Source organism: Peromyscus eremicus, chromosome 19 (genome assembly GCF_949786415.1).
Source record: "Peromyscus eremicus chromosome 19, PerEre_H2_v1, whole genome shotgun sequence".
Taxonomy (NCBI): Eukaryota; Metazoa; Chordata; class Mammalia; order Rodentia; family Cricetidae; genus Peromyscus; species Peromyscus eremicus.
This window is the reverse complement of record NC_081435.1, coordinates 50837891-50861438: the sequence shown is the minus strand read 5'-3', so window position 1 is coordinate 50861438 and position 23548 is coordinate 50837891. Positions and strand designations below refer to the sequence as shown.

The 23548-nt window shown below is 42.6% G+C and overlaps 1 protein-coding gene across 2 annotated transcripts in view; it reads left to right on the top strand.

Annotated features, from left to right (window-relative positions):
• Positions 1 to 23548, top strand: part of Piezo2 (piezo type mechanosensitive ion channel component 2) — a 368019-nt gene that overhangs the window by 252468 nt on the left and 92003 nt on the right. For both annotated transcript variants that reach the window (XM_059246283.1, XM_059246284.1), the window contains exons 8-14: positions 8231 to 8393; positions 11726 to 11845; positions 14000 to 14038; positions 15275 to 15413; positions 17769 to 17917; positions 19770 to 20000; positions 23234 to 23357. In XM_059246283.1, coding sequence (XP_059102266.1) covers positions 8231 to 8393; positions 11726 to 11845; positions 14000 to 14038; positions 15275 to 15413; positions 17769 to 17917; positions 19770 to 20000; positions 23234 to 23357 — 965 coding nt within the window. The remainder of the gene's footprint in view (positions 1 to 8230; positions 8394 to 11725; positions 11846 to 13999; positions 14039 to 15274; positions 15414 to 17768; positions 17918 to 19769; positions 20001 to 23233; positions 23358 to 23548) is intronic.

The window sequence follows — 23548 nt, the reverse complement described above, 5'->3', positions numbered from 1 at the left end:
AGCAATCCAGCAAGGAGCACCCCTCCATGGCCTCTGCATCAGCTCCTGCCTCTAGGATCCTGCCCTGTTTGAGTTCCTGTCCTGACTTCCTTTGATGAACTGTGATGGGAAAGTGGAATCCAAATCAACCCTAACTTGTTTGTGGTCCTGGTGTTTTATCACAGCAGTAGTAACCCTAACTAAGACAACTGTGGAGCTTTTATTTACCCAGACACAAACTCATACTATCACCTTGTATATACGATCCCTCACTTTATGGTTTACAAACGACATGAAAAGAGAGCTAAGAGAGAAGAAGGGCTTCCCCTGAGGTTCTCAGGTAAGCGCTCAGAAAAGATGGACATGTGGAAAGAAAGAAAAACAGACGCATGTTTATGTGGGGTGTATTCTCAATGACAAGAAGCAAGAAATGGAAAGGGGTGAACTTTGTGCAAAAATCAGTGATAAAAAATAGTTACTGGTAATATATGATTGATACTTCCTGATGCCAGAACCTTTGAAAACCTTGTAAATGATACAGGAGATAAAAATGAAGAATACTAATATAATTATTAGTTTATGTATAAATGTATATTTACATAAATATATGTGTTTCCAAATCAGGTGATATTTCCATCTTGTATTTATGTAGCTAAGCAGATGATAAACATTTCTGCTAAGCAGTCCAACCAGCATCTAGGCAGATAAGTAGGATGTCAGCATCATTGTAAGTTACGCGTATTAGGAAGACAGGTGCTAAAGGCATATGGAACATACTGTGCCACCCTGCTACCACAATCAGAAAGGAAGCTGTGCATGAATAGGTGTTGTCAGACAGGGAACATCAGACTTGCAGGACTGTAATGACTGAGAGCTGGGAACAAGCAGGATCAGAGCACCCATCCTTCCAACTCTACCAGGCAGCACATGTTACACACCTCATCAGAAAGGGGAGCACGAGGGTCCTTCTTGGCAGGAGAAGTGGGAATCAGAGTGTGGAGAGGCTGAGAAGGAGCTCCAGACGTTTTCCTGGGTCACCCCAGGACATCAGCTGAACTCTTGGCTCTGCTCTTGTCTCCCCAGGCTAGGCAAACTAAAGCTCCAGGGAAAAGAACCGATAACGAGGAACTGTAAACTCAACTGCTGCAGACCTATCATGAAAAAACTGTAGAACAAGCCTGATGAGATACAATTGAGGGATGAGTAACTTACCTTCTTGTCTAAATAAAGTCAACACTTTTTAAAGAAAGATAACAAAATTCAGACTGCCACAAAAGATATGCCACACTAGCTTTAAGCCTTTATGGATGAGAGAAATTAATTCAAGAGAGAAACTAGCGTCTAGTGTGTTAAAAACTTAACCATCTTGTTTGAAACACAAAATAATTTTCCATGATTCAGTCCCCCAAACTTTTCTTAAGGCATCATCTAGCAGCCAATGGAGGCAGATGCAAAGACCCACAGACAAACATTAGGTAGAGTTTGGGAATCCTGTGGAGGAGAAGGAGAAAGGAATATAGGAGCCAGAGGGGTCAAGGACACCACAAAAATGCTCACACAGTCTACTAGCCTGGGCTTGCAGAGACTGAACTAACAACCAGGGAGCCTGCATGAGACTGACCTAGGCACTCTGCATATATGTTATGGTTGTGTAGCTTGATCCTCTTATGGGACTCAACAGTGGGAACAGGGGCTGTCTTTGACTCTTTTATTGGCTTTTGGGACCCTACTCCTCATACTGGGTCACCTTGCCCAGCCTTAACACATGGGGAGGAGCTTAGTCTTAATGCAACTTGATATGCCATGTTTTATTGGTACTCATAGGAGACATGCCCATTCATGGATGGAGAGGGCAGAGGAGGCTATTGGGGATGAGGGAGGATTGAGGGAAAAGGACTTGGAGGGGAGGATGGGGGTGAGGCTGCAACTTATATGTAAAATAAATAGATGAATCAAAAAAAAAAAAAAAAGAATTCTACCGGAACCTTTCAGAATCATACGGTGACCATGTCTAATTCTCACAGTACCTCTTGAGTATTAGTTCCTAGTTTCATTTGCTCGATGAGAAAGTTGAGGCTTCCAGTGACAAAAGGCCTTATTCCAGATTAGATGATTGAGAGCCCAGGTAGGATTTTAATGCATATCAGACAATGCAAGAAGTGGCATCCTTTTCACATGGTCAGCCAAACCGAGGGCCCTCTTTTCCAGGTTTGTTCTCAGTCCTGCAGCCTGGATGGGCTGCGACTGTCTCTCCTCCGCTGCTTCTCTCCCTCTCTCCCTCCATCCAGTTTCCCTGTGATTTCAAAAGATGGGGGGTTGGAATGAGATGAATACATGTTTCCTTTGGAGGATTAGTTGTCCCAAAATAATCATTTTCTGCTAGTTGGAAAGACTGTTCTTCCTGGCTTCATGAGAGGATCTAGCACTTGCCTTAGATTATTTTATCAACCCATTACACACTTGCTCATTCTAGTGAGCTAAGGCTCACTTAATTAAAGAATATGGCTTCCCATGAGAGACTAGGTCATAAAGAGCTCTGGACTTTTGAAAAGAAAAAGGTAAATTAAAAGTGTAGTGTTTTACTTTTCACACCCACCAGCATGGATACTCTCAACACACACACACACAGAGAGAGAGAGAGAGAGAGAGAGAGAGAGAGAGAGAGAGAGGCATGCAGACTTTGAAATCCTTTGCATTGCTGATGGAAATGAAAATGGTACAGCCACTTTGGAAGACTGTACTGAGGGTCCTCACAAGGGTACACACAGAATCACCATGTGATCTAACTGTTCCACTTCAAGCTTGAAACATTAACAGCACTGAAACCAAATTAGCTCCATCTTGACTGAAGCTAGTTACATAGACCAAAAAGTAGAATAGTGGATTCCAGGGACTGGGGAAGAGACAAAAGGGGATTGGTGATTGGCTAGAGTTCCAGATTTACAGGATGAAAACATTCTGGGTATTAATTGCCCAAGGATATTAATAAATTCGTGCTTCTGGACTGTGTCTGTAACACAGTTAACATGGGAGTGTATGTTAGTATCTTTCACAGTTACAGTTACTTTCAAAATGTGGGGATAGATACAACACTAGTGTTTCTTGCATGTTGCTGGGCTCCAGTGGAGACAGAGCAGATGTCTGAATGAACCTGAAAACAGGTGGTGGCTTACCTATAAATCTGCCAACATGTGCAAGTAGAAACAAACATCCTGTCAGGTCATCAGCAATGTGTTGTCAGATGCTAGAGTGCTTCAGAAGGAGAGAGAGCAAAATAACTTCTCCATGGGATGAGGAGACATCTGGAACAAAGCCTTGCAGAGCATGAGGACCAGCTGCATGGATGTGGGGCCTAGGGAGGAAGGCAGATCAAAAGAATGTGATGAGGGAGTCTGCTTGTTCCTGTGATGCATTACAAAGAGTGAACGCGTTTTGTACATAGCGCTCTGAGCAAAGTGTCCTTGTGTACTCTTGAGAGGATCAGCCAGGTGGCCTTATACTTTGACTCTCTTGGATATTTGACTGTCAGTGTTTCTTTATCTTAAACTAGGTGAATTAGTTTTTCATTACTATAACAGAACACCCAAAGCATGCTAATTTTAGGAAGAAAGGGGGCAATGTGTTGGTCACAGTTCTAGAAACGGAAGGCATGGTGTCAGCAATAGCTTAGCTTCAGAGGACTGATGGCAGATGTCAGGAGCAGATGTGGGAGAGATCACATCAACAAAGAAGCCAGCGGGAGATGGAGGGTCCCACAGTCCCAACTGAGGGATCAACCTCTGAACATCATCACACTGTAAGAATCAATACCCCAGTGCATGAAACTCCAAGGAACAAACCACCTCCAACTCACAGCACCTGGGCTCTCAGATATTCTCAAGCAGTACTGACTCTTAACACATACATTTACTAACTGATCCATTCAGATGGTGGCGTGTAAGATTCTTGTTTGCAGCCTGAAGAGCAGTAAATACTCTATGTGACCCAAGATGCATGTTAGATAAATGACAGTGGATTCTTTGATAGTTGTGTTATACATTCATTCTGAATGTTTTTAGTTTCCAAACGAAGATGATGAAAGTCACGGATGTAGCAGTGATATTTCTCTGAATACTCCTGTGGGAATCCTTAACATCCTTCCTTCCTTTCTTTTTCAAGAGGAGAAACATTACCATCCTTTAGTCTTGACTTCTCCCACAACCATGATCACATTCATATTACAAGTTGTTCTTAGTATCTTATTTCAGTTAAATATGTTTGCACACAAAACCTTCTTTACCTGAGGCAAGTCCTGAAGACAAGATGACAAGAAATTAGAGTTTGACTGAGTAGCAAAACAGAGTCCATACACTAAAACTAGAAATTAAGATCATGACTACAAATGAAATTGTTCTGGGGCATGGGGGAACTCTACTCTGGAGATACTGGCACTCCTGAGAATCCTGTTAGGATAGGATCAGGCTCAGCAACACCCAGTGGCACATCAGCAGTCAGCTGGAGTCTTGGGGGCTCATGCCGCCATCTCTATCTTCCCGTCCCCACCTCAACACCTGTCCGAATTGCACCAGTTTTCAGGATCTGTCTTCTCTAACCTGCCTATCTCCTCTTACAGACAACCTGCTCCAGCACTGTACAACCTTCCCACTGCCTGCCCTTGACACTCAAACACAGGGCGGGCTTCACACCACCTTCCACTAAGTGCCTGAGTGAGTCTCCGAATGCAGGGTCTACACAGTCACTTTCCTTTTGGCGGTCAGGATCTAGATGAACTCCTGGAAAAGGAAAAGCTAAGCAGATTATCTAATGGCTAACACTGCATAGAATTCTAGAATTCCAACACTAGAAAGGATGGGAAATTTCAACCACAAATGTCCCATCTTACATACAGACATTTACTACAGTATATAATCCTGTGTGTTGAAGAGTGGGAGTGTGTGTGTGTGTGTGTGTGTGTCTGTGTGTGTGTCTGTGTCTGTGTGTCTGTGTGTGTGTGTGTATGTGTGTGTGTGTGTGAAAGAGAGAGAGAATTGGTCTTACACTACTTACCCAGTTAAAAAAACAAAATTCTAATAATGGATAATTAATGGACAGTCTGTGGCCATATTTTTTAGTTTGAGTTTGATACAGCCATAACATACCATATGTTTGAACACATGCTCTCCTGATGGTGGCAGTATTTAGGAAGTTATAGAACTTTAGGGACATGTGACCCAGATGGTGAGTATAGACTCCTGGAGACGAGGGTTCTACTCCAGGCCCACTTCTGGCTAGAGCCTGTTGTTTCCTGATCCACCCCGATGTGAGGGGTTGGGGCCATGGCACCCATGTCCTCCCCATACCTTCCCACAGAGATAGACTGCATACTCTGAAACATAACCCACAATGAACCCTTCCTTCTAGAAGTTGTTTCTGTCAGGTTTTGGAACAATGATGAGAACAGTTAGAGAGACCACTCTGTAGCTTTTGCCCATTTGTTGAGACCCATTTACTACAGATCAGACTGTAAGTCTGATTCTTCAGTGTTGGTGTAGAAATGTGCAAATTCAGTCTGGAGTCAGCCACGGTATTTTTCGGAAGGGATGAAATACTGGTTGTGATATGAAATAGTTTGTTTTTTTTTGTGAGCACCTGTGGAGAGTTAGTATCGAATTTCTTCTAATGGAGCCAAACTAGGTCTAAGCTAAGGATGACAAGGCCTCTTCAGTTGAAGGATGGGGCTTCAGAAGTTGAAACCTCCTGATCCAATTAACCCAATATTCAGTTTACCCAATGAGCATTTCATTCCATGTACTCTATATAGGAATCTGCATTGTCCTCTAGAGATGCAAAAGCATTTTCAGGAGGTTTTAGGACTCTCAGTGGAGTTCAATACTTCATCCTCCTTTGATTTTTATACCTTTTATACCTTTTATTTTCCTTTTGATTGACATGTATTAATTGTACATTTCAAACCTAATTTCAATAAAAAGTTCTCACTGAGCTTAAGAAAAAACGACCTGTAATAAAGCAAATTTATTCTGTTTTCTTTTTGCTTTCTTTGAAATCCAAGTTCAGCAGTGCACTAACACTGCCCTTCATTGTTATAGAAAATGCAGCACTGGGCAGTTTATAAGAGAAGACCATGTGGTCTTTGATGACCTTACACCTGAATGGTGCATGCTTGATTAAAATGAAAGGACTTATGCTGGACATGGTGGTGCCCATGAGAGGCAGAGGCAGGTGGATTTCGGTCTTCAAGGCTAGTCGACGTAGGGAGTTCTGGGTTATATAGTGAAATCTGTTTGAAAAAAAAAAAGAAGAAAGAGAAGGAGGAAAAAGTGGAGGAGGAGAAGGAAGGAAAGAAGTTAGTAATTTCTTTTAAAAACAGTGAAAATGGGGCTGGAGAAATGGCTCCGTGGTTGAGAGCACCAGCTGCTCTTGCAGAGGACCCCATTTTGATGCCCAGCTCCCACATGGTGCCCCCACAACTGTCTGTAACTTCAATCCCAGGGGATCCACTGCCCTCTTTTGGCCTCCCTGGGTACCAGACATGCATATAGTGCACAAACATACATGCATACACATAAAATAAACAAATGTTTCAAAAGAATCAACACAAACAGTAGAAAGAGGCAGAGCTCATCCACATAGAAAAACTTAATCATTTATTAGCGTCATTTCTTAGAGAACTGTGTGGGAAGATGACTTTCTTAATATGTCACATTTTCAACATTTTTTTTAACAAATCATATTTTGCACACTTTCCTATTATGTAATCAGGAACATTCAGGCTACATAGTAGAAATTAGCATTAACATAAACCATTTCAAATTTTAACAAGCACCATAAAAGTAAGCCATCCTTTCAAAGTAAGTGATTAATTACCAAGCTTTGAAAAACTCAAATTGCCCATAAATGAAATTCGACAGAAATAAATTCCGCAGAAATTCTACTACATAATATTTGGCTTTTATGTCTGAGCTGTAGAACTCTGACCAAGTTCAATATTTGCTCCCATAATATTGGCACTGAGTAATTATTCGTGCCAAGTCTGACCTGAAATGAAACATTTGCTCATTTGGTTGGTCTCACTAGCATGTTATCACATATTTGGCATTTCAATAATTCCATGATTTCCATAGGGCTGATAGGCAACTAAGATATAAATTTCTAAAAGTTGTGTCAGGATTTAGTGCAACCTGTATTGTGAATCAACATAGAGGTCCTGTGACTAATGCGATGTCAAATATGCATACGTCCTCATGTGACGGGGTAGGTTCTAAGCACCAGAAGCATGTCTCAGGAAACTGTGTACTTTCAGTCCTGAAAACTCTCCTTCCATCCTTCCTTCCTTTCCTTCCTTCCTTTTCTTCCTTCCTTCCTTCCTTCCTTCCTTCCTTCCTCCCTCCCTTCCTTCCTTCCTTCCTTCCTTCCTTCCTTCCTTCCTCCATCCCTCCCTCCCTCCCTTTTTTTCTTCATTCTCTCCACCCCCTTTGAAGTTTTATTTTATGTGTATGGGTGTTTTTTGTTGGTTTTGGTTTTGATTTTGTTTTCTGAATCTGTGCACCACATGGATGCAATACCCATGAAGGTCAGAAGAGGGCTTTGGATCCCCTGGAAATGGAATTACAAATGGTTGTGACCTGCCATGTGGGTACTAGGAATTGAACCTAGGTCCTCTGGAAGAGGAACCAGTGCTCTTAACTGCTGAGCCATCTCTCCGGCCCAGCTTCCTTTATTAGCAGGAGCATTAACACCCTTCGGTATCTACTCTACTGTGATCACCTAGTCCTTGGTGCGCTTGCTTCAATTACATATGCTTGCACATAAAACCTTTCCTGTACTAAGCATATTCTGAAAGCAATATGACAAGATATGTTCCCTGATCAGAAGAACTTAAAATTTAACTGGTACCAAAGTAACAAATAAAAATTCAAGTTATGATACAAATAAAATTGTTGTGGAGCACAAGGAAAATACCACTTTGGAGCTATGGGAAGTCTTGAGGGTCCCAAGGAGATAGAATGAGGCAGTAAGATGGAGTCTGTGTTCTCACTTTATCATGTCTGAGTTTCTTCCCAGCCCAGCTTCTCAACCTGGCAAAATCCTAAAGGTTCTTCAGATCTCTCATCTCCCTCCTACTTATCCAAGTACGCGGGAATAGTATATATCTCAGTATATATTATGTAATGTGTAGCTTTATATCTACTTTCAAATGTGCTAACCTGCCACAACTAACTACAGATATCCACACTTCTTTGTTTTTGAACAGGTTGTTTGGAATCAAATCTGTTATTCAGACAGACTGCTCCAGCACCTGGAAGATCATAGTAAATCCAGAGCTGTCCTGGTATCACCATGCCAACCCCATTCTCCTGCTGGTGATGTACTACACATTGGCCACACTGATCCGCATCTGGCTGCAAGAGCCCCTTGTAAGGATCTGCAAACATTTCCTAACCTTATCTGCAAAATGCCTGGAATCTCTAGGAGGTGTGGTTGTCTCTACCAACCATCTACTCAACACTATTTTAGCAAAACTGTAGTGTTTTACACATATTGGTATAATTCTATGAGTACTGAGTGAGGGTAAATACTACCTGCACAAATGCCAGCTCCCCATTGCTAGCACCAGTGTGTGCCACCACAAATGGCAGTTGGTAACAATAATGAAAGATTAATTTTTATTTGGCACTCACTAAGCCAAGAGGCCATGTGCTGGCCGTTTTTGTGTATCCTTCTTTCCATGCATTAGATAACTAAAGAATGAGTATTGTGCTTGTCTCATAGGTGAGGGAAGTGAACCGTGAGAGATGAGTGTTCTGACATTACACACTTACTGGATGGTACAGACTGGATTTGAGTCTAAGTATGACAGCATAGTCTTAGAGACCATACAACCCTGTTTTCCAGTGTTCTCTGACACCTCTGGCCCATGAGGACAGAAGCCGTCATAGAAACTCAACTCCCACTGGTACCCACGGCCCCCACTGTGAGGCATGGGGATTAGGACATTGCCCTCAAGCACCATGGAGCGCTATCTTTTTCCCTCTAGGAATGCTAACAAGGGCTTGACACTTGGGACAGGAAGGTCAATGCTTATGTGGTTTCCCTTTTCTTTTGCCTTCAGTCCTTTTCATGCCTTTAGTCTCCTAAATGGCTGGGACGCCTGTTGTAAGGCAGGGAGGGGATTGCCACACAGAAGTGCCTTTCTCCTTTCCACCTGCAGGGGGCACTGCGCATGTCCACAGAATCCGGGCCAAGATGTAACCTCATCCGAACTGCTGCTAGTCTTGGGCCTGGGAGCAGTTTTCACTTTTCTCTTTCCTGCTCTCACTCTTGCTGAATGTGCTAGAACTACTGCTACTATTACCAATTGCAGGAGACCCATCTTGAAGGCCAAATGTGTAATGGACTCACTTAAGGGCCAGTATGACATAACAACAGGCAAGACCCGTAGTCACTAAAGCTATGCGTTCTACAAGATAAACTAACAAAAACTAACTCCCCCAAAAGTAAGTGCAGTCCAAATTAATTGGCGTCAATGAAACTGGGTGAGGCACGTGGCTCCTTCTATCCCTGGCAGAACTGCCACCTGCAGAAGTGAGAGTTTATCTCCCTCCTGCATGATACTCTGTTCCCACGTCACACATGGAGGGTAGCAGTAATTAATACTAGAGTCTCAGAGCCCATCCTTGCTAGTTCCTTTTGCATGGATGTCTTCCTGTTGGGGCCCAAGTAATGGATGCAAAGTAGCAAAGTAACAGATGATTTGTGAGGTCAGAAGGAAAGAATCATCTTGAGTTGCACCTTTCTCCAATTCCTTTTTTTAACTGACCATGCTAATAAAAGCCTTTAAGATTTTTATTGTTAGCTCCCTCCATAAACACATGAGTATGTATATATGTATATATATATGCATATCATCAATAAAATTTTCACACAAAACTTAAAATGTATGAAGGGAAGGAACTACTTCTGAATAATGTCATGTGCATTACAGAAATTAAAACCCTTCAAGTTATTAAGAATTCCCAGTGTGCTTATCTGTTCCCATGGCATTCCATGTAGCCATCCAGGTAATGCAGTAGCTTGGTGACAGGTCTGTGGTTACTTCAGCTTTGTGTGATACTCTGGTGTTTACGTCATGGACCGTCTCTGGAGCTGGAGAGGTAGAGAAAGCTGTGAAGGAGGTCATCTGAGCTGTAGGCTCTGCAGGCAACAGTACTATTCAAACCAGTGTCTGTCGGGGGCAAGTGGAACACAGCACTTAGAACAAGTACCAAGCATTGCAATCTGCAATGTAAATGAGCGGAGGCGGGAAAGTTTCTCATTGAGGCAATGTGAGAAGACGAGAGACTAACCATACCATAGTTTCAGAAGCTCTGGCACATTCAAAGAATGCCAGCCATCAAACGTTGAGTGCTGAGGTGGAAGTCTATCAAACATATAAGAAGCAGGAAGGCAGGAAGAAGAGAGGGGGAGAGCATATCAAGAGTTAAATATCAGAAGGATTTGCCTCATTTCACAACAGGGTTACTTCTCAATGAACTTATCCTAACTTGAAAATACTCTGGTCAAGAATGCATTTATAATGCACCTGACCTGCTGACAGTCATAACCTATCACCAACTGCTTTAAACATATTCAGAATACTCAGCCTGCAGTTGCCAAAGTCATATATTGCAAAGACTGCTTTATAATAGTGTTGAATATCATGTGTCATTTATTATATATAGTACAGTGAATGTTAAAAAGTGATGAGTGTTCACCTTTAACTGAACGTCCTTGTCAGTTAAAGTACCATTTCTACTGAATGCATATCACTTGAAATCATTGTGAAGTGAAAAATGACTAGGTTGGTTCATCACAAGTTGGGACTGTGTATATGTAGCTGCTATCTGGCCTCTGAGAGGTAGGATGCTTTCCTGGGTGCTCTGCTGCACACTGGACCCCAAGATTGAGCAGTGAGCTCAAATCCACACCTTCTGCTCGGATATGAGTTACACTGTAATTCCCCTTTTCCAGATACACCTTTGCTGGAAAGACATTCTAGTCCACTCAGTCCGTTCTGTTCCTTCGTACTGTGTGAGAGCTCCAGGTGAATCCATATTTACTAAATGTCATCTTGCTGGACATGGTGACACATGCCTGTGTTCCTAGCCCTCTGGAAGTTAAGTTGTGAGAGTTGTGAGTTTAAGGCCAGCCTGGGCTACATAGCAAAACCCTGGGTTTAAAACTACCTGGACTGAGTCCACCAGATTGATCTCAGTCTGTGGGGATGGCTTTGCCCTGGAGGAGATTGGAATCGGGGGCGGGCTGGGGGGGAAGGTGAGGGGGGCAGGAGGGGGGAGAACAAGGGAATCTGTGGCTGATATGTAGAACTGAATTGTATTGCAAAATAAAAATTAAAAAAAAAAGTTTTAATGAAAGATTCACCAGTGAGTGGCTTACACTGTTAACTATGTACTCTTTTAGAAGTGCTTGCCCTAAGAACCAGTTGCAACAATATTTTCTGGTGCAGTTTAGAATACACATAGAGAAGCCATGGGTATTTAGCGTCTGTAACATGTGAAGCTTTAACAGAATCAGACAACAATCCATAGTGGTGTTGGTATGAAGCACATGACAGTATTTTGTTATTTTCGGAGAGTGTTGATCAAATCCTATCTATGTCATATACTAACTTTGAACACATGGGGCAAAGTGCATTGGTTTGTGGATCTGCTTTGGGAAGCAGAGCTGCTCCCATGATTCTGTGTTTCAGGTGCAGGATGAGATGGCGAAGGAAGAGGAGGGCACCCTGGACTGCAGCTCCAATCAGAACACAGCAGAGAGGAGGCGGAGCCTGTGGTATGCAACCCAGTACCCAACGGATGAGAGAAAAGTAAGGCACACAGCAAGAACTTTAGGCTCCCTGTTTAGTGTTCTGCATCTGTATTTTGCTGTTAAATGTGGGGTTCAATAGCAGTGGTCAGCTCACATTGCTTCTGGCTTGTAGAAATAATATGTCTTGGGTGGCTATTTCCAAAACCCTCTCTCAGAGCCAAATCTGGGGTTTTTAAAGGAAGTGTGTGCTCCCATTCAACCCCGGAAGAGAACACTTTTATATACGCATCACTTTGACTGAAATCTATTAATCCTATAAAAAAATCCTAATTTTTTAATTAAAATATTTAAAACAAAAGTAAGGAAATAAACTGTTGGCACTGAGAGATGGAGGTTTAAAGGTGGGCCACACTACAGCAGGGTTGTTCCCTGTGTAACTGAGTAACTGACTGGGGAAGGCCCAGGCTCTGCCTGTGTATGCTTATGGGCCTCTTGGGGTTTTTTTTGTTTTTGTTTTTTTGGCACAGGCAGAGAGAGTGTTGGTTCATATAACTCTTGTAATGTGTAAGTTATATATAATATTTCACTATTGCCAGTCAGCTTGAATTCATTCTGCCTTGTGCCATACCAACTTAAGAGTCTGTTTGCAAAGCCATCAAGACAAGTATTCTTGTCCTGGATAGAGCTGGCAAGTCAATCCCAGCACTGTAGAGAACCCAGGAGACTCCGATACATTCAATGGCAGATGAGTTTCAAGACACACAGCCCCGTTCTCAGTGTTATTGTCTTGTGCTGAGAAGGGGTGAGAAACAGAGGAGCTACTGTAAGGAAGGACAGTGCCGTGGGGCAGGTGGGGTGCCTCATGGCACAGGTGTGGTGCACCATGGGACAGACATTGTGCCTGAGATACCTGAGGGTTTCCCCTTGTCTCCCAGATATTATCTTGCCAATTTCACCAGATAACAGTGACAGGATAGCTAGACAGTGTGCAAATTAAGTCCCATGGGGTCCCGAGGGCCCCAAGACCCTGTCAAGGGAGAAAAGGTTACAATTATTTCTGTTCATATGTTGATCTTTGCATAATGGCTGAGAAGCCATGGTGCCTGAGTGGGAATCAAAACCCAAACCCCAAATAGAGCCATGATTGTAGGCCCACCACTACTACCACCATTGCCAATGCTGAGCATACACAGAAAACAAAATAAAAGCCAGTTTCCTTGACGAACCAGGATGAACAAGCACCAAGCACGTTATGATGGCCCCTATACTGAACATTGGTCTTATACAATTACAGTGACCTCAGAAATTCTTATAGCCTGTGATGTAGTATCACAGCACAAACATGGTTGATATATTAAGATCACACTGTTGAAATATCTCTGGTGCAACCTAAGTGTGCAGCATTTATGGAATCCACAAAAGGTGCAGTTAGTTACATGCTAGGCCATCACATCCATTTATTGCTCCTTGCCGACTCTCTTAAAGCCATGTCTAGTCCTTCAAACTCCATTCACAGCAAGTGCCCCTTAAATGTGCTCTTACCTTTTATACCTTATTTTTATAGCACCTATTCTAACTTTAGATGTATAAGTGATCTTTGTGTTTCCACTGGGGCTAGTCTTCAGTGTGGGAGCATGCTGTTCAGTTTGCAGCTTAGGAATGGTAGTCTTTGCCCTATGACCTGGGAGTGGAGCAGGCTGTATGTACCTTTGAGGTTAGTGTCACATAAAAGTGAGGTTGCCTAATGATGCAGTCCCCAGAATGTGCCTAGTTATTAAGCAGCATATGACTATGTTAGTTTTCTTAAATATTAACCTTGAATTACATGTTTTTTTCTAACATTCTGCAAGACAGAACAGGACATCTGACTAGCATGCCATATACAAAGTCCGGGCAAAGTCTTGATGAGGAGCACAGAGTGTTCTAACGTCACCGTAGGGCAGAGCTCACTGTGTCCATAAAAGTGTTTATGATCTCGTGGCTTATGACTGCTTATTTGTTTGTATAACTGAACATCAGAGTTGGGAAATGGTTACAATAAAGGATGCTATCCAGTTCAATGGTCTGTTGTGTTTTGCATGGCCTTTCTAACATACTAGCATCCAGCTAGTTGGAGGCTAGGTTTACCTATAGAAACATGTACAAATGAAGATGTACTTCAGACTGCTTTTAGCTTACCAACTAACATGCTGTCCTGCCTTGCTTTTTGCAGCTTTTATCCATGACCCAAGATGACTACAAACCATCTGATGTTAGTATATCCTTAGAATTGTCCTTTGTGCTTATGTAAGTGACTTAAAAGTGGCAAGTGGAGTTAGATCCTTTAAGTATATTTGAACTGGCTGTAAATTCCTATAAACTTTTCAGTTTATTTTCCAGAAGCTGTATTGGCTTTATTACTCTAAAAATTCTGACTCATGTACTATGAGACTGACTATAATACACAAAACATATTTATATTTTTATAAAGCACTATTTGGAGCGTTGTTCTTTTTTCTGTGTATGTATGTGTGTGTACGTATATGCACCTGTTTGTGTAGGTGGGGGTGCACACATATGTGTAAGTGCATATGTATGTGCAGGTAAATGTGCGCATGTGTGTGTGTGAGTATGGAAGCCAGAGGACAACCTTGGGTGCCATTTCTCAGGAGTTGTCCCCTGACTGGTTTTTGTTGTTGTTGTTTGTTTTGTTTTGTTTTTTATAGCAGTGTCTCTCACTAGCATGGAACTTTCTGTAGTCTATTCCAGCTGGTCAGTGAGCCTGTTTCTGCCTTCCTAGCTCTGAGACTACACGGGCATGCCACTGTGCCTGGCTTTCTTTGCATATATCGTGGGAACCCAATTCAGGTCCCTGTTCTTGAAAAGCAGGCACCATACTGACCAAGTTATTGTCCCTAGCCCTATTGACCAGTCTGTCTCTAAGACATTCTCTTCTGCAGCTGTGCTAATTATTACATAAATGGGAAGTAAATTGCCTATATGTGTATTTATATTTGTCTCACATGATGCCAGAAAGATGAGAGGAAAAGAATACCTAAGAAAATTGGGAGACCTGGAGAACATTTGCTTAGCCCTGTGTGAGTGAGTAGGGTCTGGAACAAGACCAGGGTGGAGAGCCAGGGAAGGTATGGAGGACCACGTAGTCAGATGTCTGGAAGATGTGCAGCAGAGAGAGTAGACCTTGATCAGGGAGGGCCCCACAAGCCTGTCACAGGAGTCTGTATTTATAATAAGGATAAGTCTGTCACATGGTTTGTAGCAGGAGTGCAGAAAGATCAGGGATGCATTTTACTATCACTAGTCTAAGGGGACCAAATTTGGAGACAGCACGCAGGATCCATCTTGATTAAAAATATTTGGAGATTTATTAAATGGCTCTAATCAGCTTTTCATCCTGGGTTATACGTGGACTTTGGGAAGGAAGAGGCGTGACTGCAGAGAGGACAGACGGCAATCATGGCTGTCCTCTTTCCTGCTCCCCTGGCAGGGTCTGCTGGTGACCGTGAATGGCAACCCCGTGGACTACCACACCATCCACCCGAGCCTGCCCTTAGAGAATGGCCCCGCCAAGACTGACCTGTACACCACTCCCCAGTACCGATGGGATGCCTCAGAGGAGTCCTCAGGTAATGCCCCACAGTGAAGTGAGCGGACTGGCTCAGGGGTGTGCTCCACTCTCTTTCATTCAGAAAGTTGACGCCGCTTCCTGTTGTTCTGTGTATAATTCGGTTCTTGATTCTCCAACAGCCTCTGTTTTTAAACAGAAATATTGCCGTCCATGATCAGTAAAATTGGGCCCATTTCTTTAGAGCTGTATTTACACCACCATGCTTTTTATTCACCTTTGACTCTTGGACCCAAAATAAGTGGCATGGGATGGGGTGGGGCGAGGGGCTTTGAAAAATAAAATGTGAGAAAAAAATTTGAGGGTGCTAACTTAGGTTCTTGCTGTGTAGCCCTGCTTGACTGGCATGTAGACCACGCTAATCTCCGACTTACAGTAGTAATTCCCTTGCCTGTACCTCCCAAGGGCTGGGATTGCAAACTGGTGTAACTTCACCTGGCATGTTAACTTTTTATAGCATTATACTTATGTGTAAGTGTTTATACACATACACACACACACACACATATAATATTATATATATTATATGTGTGTGTCCATATCTATCCACTTACATGCTGGTTTTTCTACTAGTTAGTATGGAGGCCAATAGTTTAACTAGTTAATCTTTTAAGAATTTTTTTAGGAGGCTGCTTTTGTAAGTCCATGAAAAATTAGAGAAAGCTGGGCGATTTCCCTCCACCTCTGGTGAGGGGACCCATAGCATAAAACAGAGTCCCAGAACATTGGCACAGTATCCAGTAACAGGCATTTTAAAGGTGGGGGTCCAAGGATGGGGGACAAATGTTGCCCACAGCAGTGAGAGGAAGCAGAGAGCAGGGAAAACAACCCTCCTTAGCAACCACCAGAGCGCTGGTAAGAGGCCATTTATAGACAAACCCTGATGCTCTGATCTGCCTGCTTGTTGGCTGCAGGTGCTCTCTCTGGCAACCCAGAGCAAGTGCCATGGAACTATATGCTGAAACCTGGGCAGCAGAACATCTCTAGACTGCAGAGAAGGAATTTTAAATCCTAACCGTACAGTATCCAGTAAGGAACAAACCTGGTCAGAGCCAAAGTCTCCCAGAGGATACAAACTCAGATTCCAGGAGCACGTGACTGACATTAGGAAGGACCCCACAGGGGAGGGGCCAAAACTGACAGCTAGGCCTGTGAAGGTCCAGTGAGAGAAGTGACTATCATCTACAACACACACACACACACACACACACACACACACACACACACACACGCGCGCGCGCGCGCGCGCGCACACACACACACGCACACACACACACACCATACCAAGAACTTAGCATGCTGGTAATTCTCAGATCCATTTGATTTATCCTTTTATTGCTGGGCATGATTCATAAATTTTACTATAAACCCTAGTCTCAGCCAATTGTAATGTTGGAGAAAGAAAAGAGACACTGGACTAGTGTCCAAAAAGCCTGACTGCAGCCTGTGTAGAAGAAACTGAGTAACACTGTTCTGTGAATGGGTTTGTTCTTCTTCACGTGGTATAACTCTGTTACACCTTATTAATATGTGTCACAGTTAGTTAAGCTAGAAAGTCAAAGGGAACATCTTGCTGGCATATCAATATTTAGTACTATCCCTGGGTCAGGTATCTGGGTGTGACAAGGCTGGGTTCTCTGACTTGAGGTCTATCATCAGCTTCTGGTCATTCTTACGGCTGAGGTCTGATTTGGAGGCTTACCTGGGGCGGAATCTATCTAACCTCACTTTGGAGCTGCTACTGATCGGAGACTTGGCCACTGATGGCCAGCTGGATGCATCAGCCTCTGGCTACCTCCGTCTCTCCATTGGGAAGTTACAACATGGTAGCTGGTTTCTCTCTAAAAGCAAGACAGTAGTTGGTTGAGAGGAGATGCCTGCAGTGAAAGCCACATTCCTTTCAAACTCAATCTGGTTGGTCTGGGAATGTAGCTCAGTGGCAGACATTTGCCTAGTTTACATTCAACCCTAGGTCCATTCCCCAATACCAAAAACAAGCAAACAAACAAAAAACGTGAATCTGGGAAGTGACAGTCCATCTATCTCTTCAAGAGTGTTTTATTCAAGGGTCAAGATAGACAGCCATGAATACCAGAGGATGGACTCTTTGGAGACCATCGTAGAGGGATCTCTCTATACTTTCTTCAGTGGAGACTCTTCTCAGCGTCCCTGGGCCATTATCTCCACCAAGCAGAGCTCACCGCATCTGTTTGACTTCTAGACGCTGTCTTAGTTGGAAACACTTCCTATACCAAAAGACTCTGCCCGAACCCCACATGATGTAGCGTGGAGGTGGACATTGGGACAGATGTCAACCACATGCATACTTAGTCATATGGAGTATTTGTCTATCTAGAAAAGAAAGAGGAAGATGAGAACAAGAAAGAAGGTTCGGAAGGGGAGGGAAGCCAGGAGGAAAAGAGGAGTGTGCGAATCCACGCCATGGTCGCCGTGTTCCAGTTCATCATGAAGCAAAGTTACATCTGTGCTCTCATTGCTATGATGGTGAGTACTTGCAGCAGCCTCCAGGGCACAGTAGGTATTGGTGAAATTATTAAGGCCACTCCACGTAGTTAAAAGGAAATTTATTTAATGGTGTAACTTACAAGTTAAGGGATAGGTAGGTCGCGGGGTCTGGGGAAGGTGTATCGCAGTCCAGCGGTGTTCTCTGGAGCTCTGCTTGGCCCACCTTCACCTTCCAAGGTCCCGGAACCGAGTCAGAGCACCGCCCATCCAGATCTCAGGTCTCCAGGCGCCTCCCTTGGCCCTGCCTTGTAGGCGTGACAGTTGCCAAAGTCTCAATGGGGGTTGGAACTTCCAGACCAAAGCTGGAATGGCTACTCACTACATCAGGTACCGACCCCAAGCCTCTCACCAGGATAGGGACTTCAGTCTTCCCTAGGCTATGGCAGACATTGGTTGGATATGTAAGTTTTTCATGGGATTTTTTTATGTTATAGATTACAAAATTATATCGTCTTCACTCACCTTCTTTTCAAATGTTAATGTTTGTCTCAGATTGACTCGTCACGTTTAACTGGCTCCTATTTTGCTAACTAAAGAGGACACACAGGATAGCTTTTCTGGAAGATATTAAGGGTCTTTAAAACTGTGGACCATTTTTATATCTCTCATAGAAGGGAGTGGCCACATGTTATCTTAGAATTGGATAAGAATTTATCCTTATTCGCTACAGTAACATTCTTACTGGGTCAGTCATCCAGCTGTCATGGTTCCCAAGAACTTCCTGGCATGCTTTCCATTTATACATGCTTCTGCTTACCTCCATCTCCACATCTCCATCTCCAGCTTCAAAATGGTCCTTTGGTTTATACATGGACGATAAAGGATGCTCCAACCTCCCTCCTTCCCTTAAGACAAGCTGTCTTGAAAGAGAGAATTTGTTTTGAGAAGCATAGTATCCCTATTTAAAGTATAATTCCTCCAAATCCTCTGGCCAGTGGTGAGACTCTGTACTCCTGATGGTGATAACAAGAGGTGGTGGGGTGAGGGGGCAGAAAGGTGGGGAGAGACAGAGACAGAGATTGAGGGTGTTGAGCCAGGTCTGGGTGGAACACAGGCAGAAGGATTGAAAGTTCTAGCCTGCCTAGAAGGCAGAGATGCAGCCCCTGAGTAGAGAGGGAAACAGTACTGGGGAGTAAGTTCATTTAGTGGGTACTCAGTGCAGATCCTTCCTACATGAGCTTGTGTGTAAGTCAGTTTCAGATTCTAGCAAGGACACGGCCACACGTGGCTGGAAGGGATTTAAAAAAAAAAATCCTCAGTCTCTGAGAACTTTGTATCAACAAGGAAAATACATCATTTGCCCATAGGATCTGACCACGATTTTGTCCTTATAGGATGGAAGCTGAGGTCAGCCTTTGCCAACTTGCCCTCAGTGTTCAGTGTTTAGATGGCTAACGTGCAGTTTCTTCAAGTAAAATTTCTAATTTCTATCATGTATGTCTACTTGACATGAGTGTTTAATCTCAACATCTGGTCCTCGGAATTCCCATTTCTCACCCAGCTGTAGCCCACACTCATTCAAGAGCATAACTAATCACCAACTCCAGATTATTGGGGAAAACAAAGTTGTTTTCATATCACAAAGTAGGGTAAAGATAAAGAGATTTTGGCTAAAAGGCCTTTGACTACCCTAAAGGAAGCACAAGGCCAATGTCATGTTCAGCCATCTCCCCTCCGGTCCTCCCTTCCCTGCCCACAGACTGGGATCTCTCCGTTATCCACATACTCGTCTCTTGTCATCTAAATGCCACTACCTTTTCTGTGTCCAGAGCTCTCAACTCCCCAGAGTGTGCTGCACTGACAGCTGTCCTTTGTCCCCATGGCGCTGCAGGCGTGGAGCATCACCTACCACAGCTGGCTGACGTTCGTGCTGTTGATTTGGTCCTGCACTCTTTGGATGATACGCAACAGGAGGAAATACGCCATGATCAGCTCTCCCTTCATGGTTGTCTATGCCAATCTGCTGCTGGTACTGCAGTACATATGGAGCTTTGAACTTCCTGAAATTAAGAAGGTCCCGGGATTTCTAGAAAAGAAAGAGCCAGGAGAACTTGCTTCAAAGGTAAATGAATGAAGAGACAGGAAAGAAAGAACAGCAATAATGATCACAGTCACCACAAGCAAATTTTCATGAAAGTAGCCTCTAAATGATTTGGCAATTAAAAATACCAGAGACCTAGAAGTAGATTACATTGTTTAGACACCTCTCTTTTTATTCAGAACTGGAGAAGAACCCCAATGGTATCACCATTGGGCTACCATCTCTGGCCCTTGTTTTGCTTTTTATTTTGTGACTGAGCACTGCCATTGCCCAGTTTGGGCTGAACTCACTCTGGAGCCCAAGCGAGGCTTGAACTTACAATCCTGCTTCAGCCTCCTGAATAGCTGGGATCAAAAGCCCATCAGGCTTAACTTAGACAACATGTATGACACCATGCTTTTAGTTTTGACTTAGAAATGACAGCCTTTCTACTGAAAAAAAAAGATTATAGTATGAATTATTTTTGTAATTTGAAATGTAATAGTAATTATGTATAGTCTGTATAACTTAGTATTCCCTAAATTTATTAGTAAATTCCTTATAGCATCAATTATACTACTTCAGGTTTCTGCTGTATCAGTAGATGTGGAAAGAGGATCAGACAATGTGAAATAGAAAACACAACATAAAATATAAGGAGAAACTGGAGAATTGTTTTGACAGGTTGACAGTTTATAACATTCAGCTTTTTTGCATATGCCATCACAGACAATAATTTGCTGTGGACAATATTTTTCCCAATTATGTTCTAAGAGCATTTTCAGTAGCAGAAATGATAACACTTGCTTTTTATTTCTTTTGCTGTCTAGACTTCATCAACAGTAAAAACTTGCAATCATTTCATTGCCTATTTACTTTCTTGAATCATTTTAATGGTTTCCATTTCAAAAGATTAAATAGCACAGCTTACTTTCTGTTTTACATGCATTCCCTACATGTTGACAACATTAAGACAATAAAAATCAATCAGCATATACATTGAATAAACCTTCAATTTTTCTCATCACTGGACATATAGGAAACTTCATATCTCCAAAAGACACAATCATATAATGTGAAACAGTCTCTTTCTGGAAGCTGCCATTTATGGGTGTCCAGGCATCCCCCACACATTTATTTAGTGAACAGGCTAAGCAGAAGTTCTATCCTCAGAGCAGACTGAATGCTGGGGTAGGCATGGTGTCGAGTGCCCTTAATCCCAGCACTTGGAAGGCAGAGGCAGGTGGATCTCTGTGAGTTTGAGGCCTGCCTAGTCTACAAAGAAAGTACTAGGACAGCCAGCACTGTTTCACAGAGAAATCCTATCTCAAAATATATATATATATATATATATATATATATATATATATATATATATATGAGGTGAATGTCACAGCCCTCTGTTTAGCAGACAATGAAAATCTTATTCATCAAAGCAGCTCCTAGGCCTGCCCAACATCTGCTCATCTGCCCAGATGTGCCTCCTGCTGAAAACTCCTGATGATGCCGTCACTGACTGGTTACCTCTAACTGACAACAGAAACTGTCATACGAGAAATTCAAACTATACCTTTTCAGCCGTGTTGATCCATTGCAGCCTAACCCAAAACACCAGAGAGATATTGAAAAAAGAATGTGTCAGCTAAATTTTTGGATTAAATTCTGTGTAATCTAAAGGTATTAATTCTTGGAAAGAATATTTTATTTTGGAAATAAATCCATGACTTTTTTTGAGAACTTATTGTTGGAGACAAAGGTCTCCCTTTAGATAACTGAACTTACAAAATCTCCCACATAATGACTTCATTTGTCTCTGTGTGGTTATCAGGATTTATTATCACCAATGATAAGGCATATGACTTGGTGAAGTGAGCGACGATGCAAAGCGACATCACTCATTCTTAGCTTTCAAATTTTCTTCTTTCTTTTTTATGGCAAATATTTACTGAAAACCTTTCCTGAACCACAAGATAGCAAGTCATATCCACGAAGAGATCCAGAATCAACAAAGACAGACAAATGTTACTGAGACGTGGAGACACCGGGACTGTCACACACTGCTGGTGGGGGTGGAAATTGGTGCAGTAGCTTTGGAAAACGTACATTTGTTGGTTCCTCCAAAAGTTAAACCCACAGCACAGATGGGCAGTGCCGGTTGTAGCTTTATATACTTATCCAACACAGATGGAAACACAGAGACATGGGAAAACTTATATGAACTTGTAATGTTACCCGTTGTAGCCAAGCAAGCAACTTAAGTGTTCTCAACTGATGTGTACATAAGCAAATGCCTGCATCTTTATAAAATGAGATGCTGTTCCCTAGTTAAAAAGCAAAACAAGAATGAAGTACTATATACATATTATAGCATGATTAAACCTACTACACTAAATAAATAAGTCATTTACAAAAGAGTGTGTATTATGTAATTCTCTCTACTTAAATGTCCACCTTGTGTAGATAAGTACAGACAAAAAGTAAATTAATCATTGGTACATACAGGAAAGAAAGGTATGGCAGAAATTGTGCTGCTGTGGAGGACAATGAAAAGATGTCAAAACAGATGTCAGTAATGGTTGTGTGACCCTGGAAGTCGACTGAAACCCACTAAGTAGACACTTCTCAGGAGATTCTTGGACTCTAATCCATAGCCTCATGCATGCTGAGCATCCAGCCTACCTATGTATACCACGTATGAAACATACTCTTGAAATGAGTGAATTGTGTGGTATGTGAATTATATTTCAATAATACTATTACCAAAACCAAAAATGTCCCTACTATGTGCTGGGCAGCATATTCTCTAGAGAAACGAGCTCCTTGAATCAGGAGATTTTTTTTTTCCCCAGCCCCAGGAGAATTTCAACATAGACATGAGTGAGCTTAGAATTTTTCTCAGCCATTGCAAGATGAACAGAAATAACAAGCCGGTATATTTTCTGGCATGAAAAATTCTTTTCCATATCTATGGAATATTCAAAATAAGGGGGTACAGAAGAGTCAAAGGGTTGTTATACAAGACACACCAAACTCTACTGGGCCCTGACTGTCAAGAGGAAATCAGTCTCTCATACTGACCTTGAAAGAATCCAGTTGCTGATGTTGGTCATCTTCCTGAGACCTTTAATGGTGCTACATATGATCATAGCATGTGGGTGATGCTCACATGTGGAGAGATTGCTAAATAGAAAGGCTTGTACACTGTGCTCGCACAACCATGGGGAGAAAGTGCCGCAAACCTTGCTGAGCCCCTACATCACCTGTTCTGCTTTCAGATTCTCTTCACCATCACATTTTGGCTGCTCCTGAGACAGCACCTTACAGAGCAAAAGGCCCTTCAGGAAAAGGAAGCACTTTTGTCGGAAGTCAAAATTGGAAGTCAAGAACTTGAAGAAAGGGGTAAGTGGGGGGCTGGAATGATGGTAGTTAAGAGCACTAGCTACTCTTTTAAAGGTCACAGGTTCGATTCCCAGCACCATGTGGTGGCTCACAAACATCTATAACTCTAGTTCCAGGGGATCTGATGCCTCTTCTGGCCTCTGCAAACAGAAAGAAACTTCTAGAGCACATGTGTGAGCCCATAGGGAACT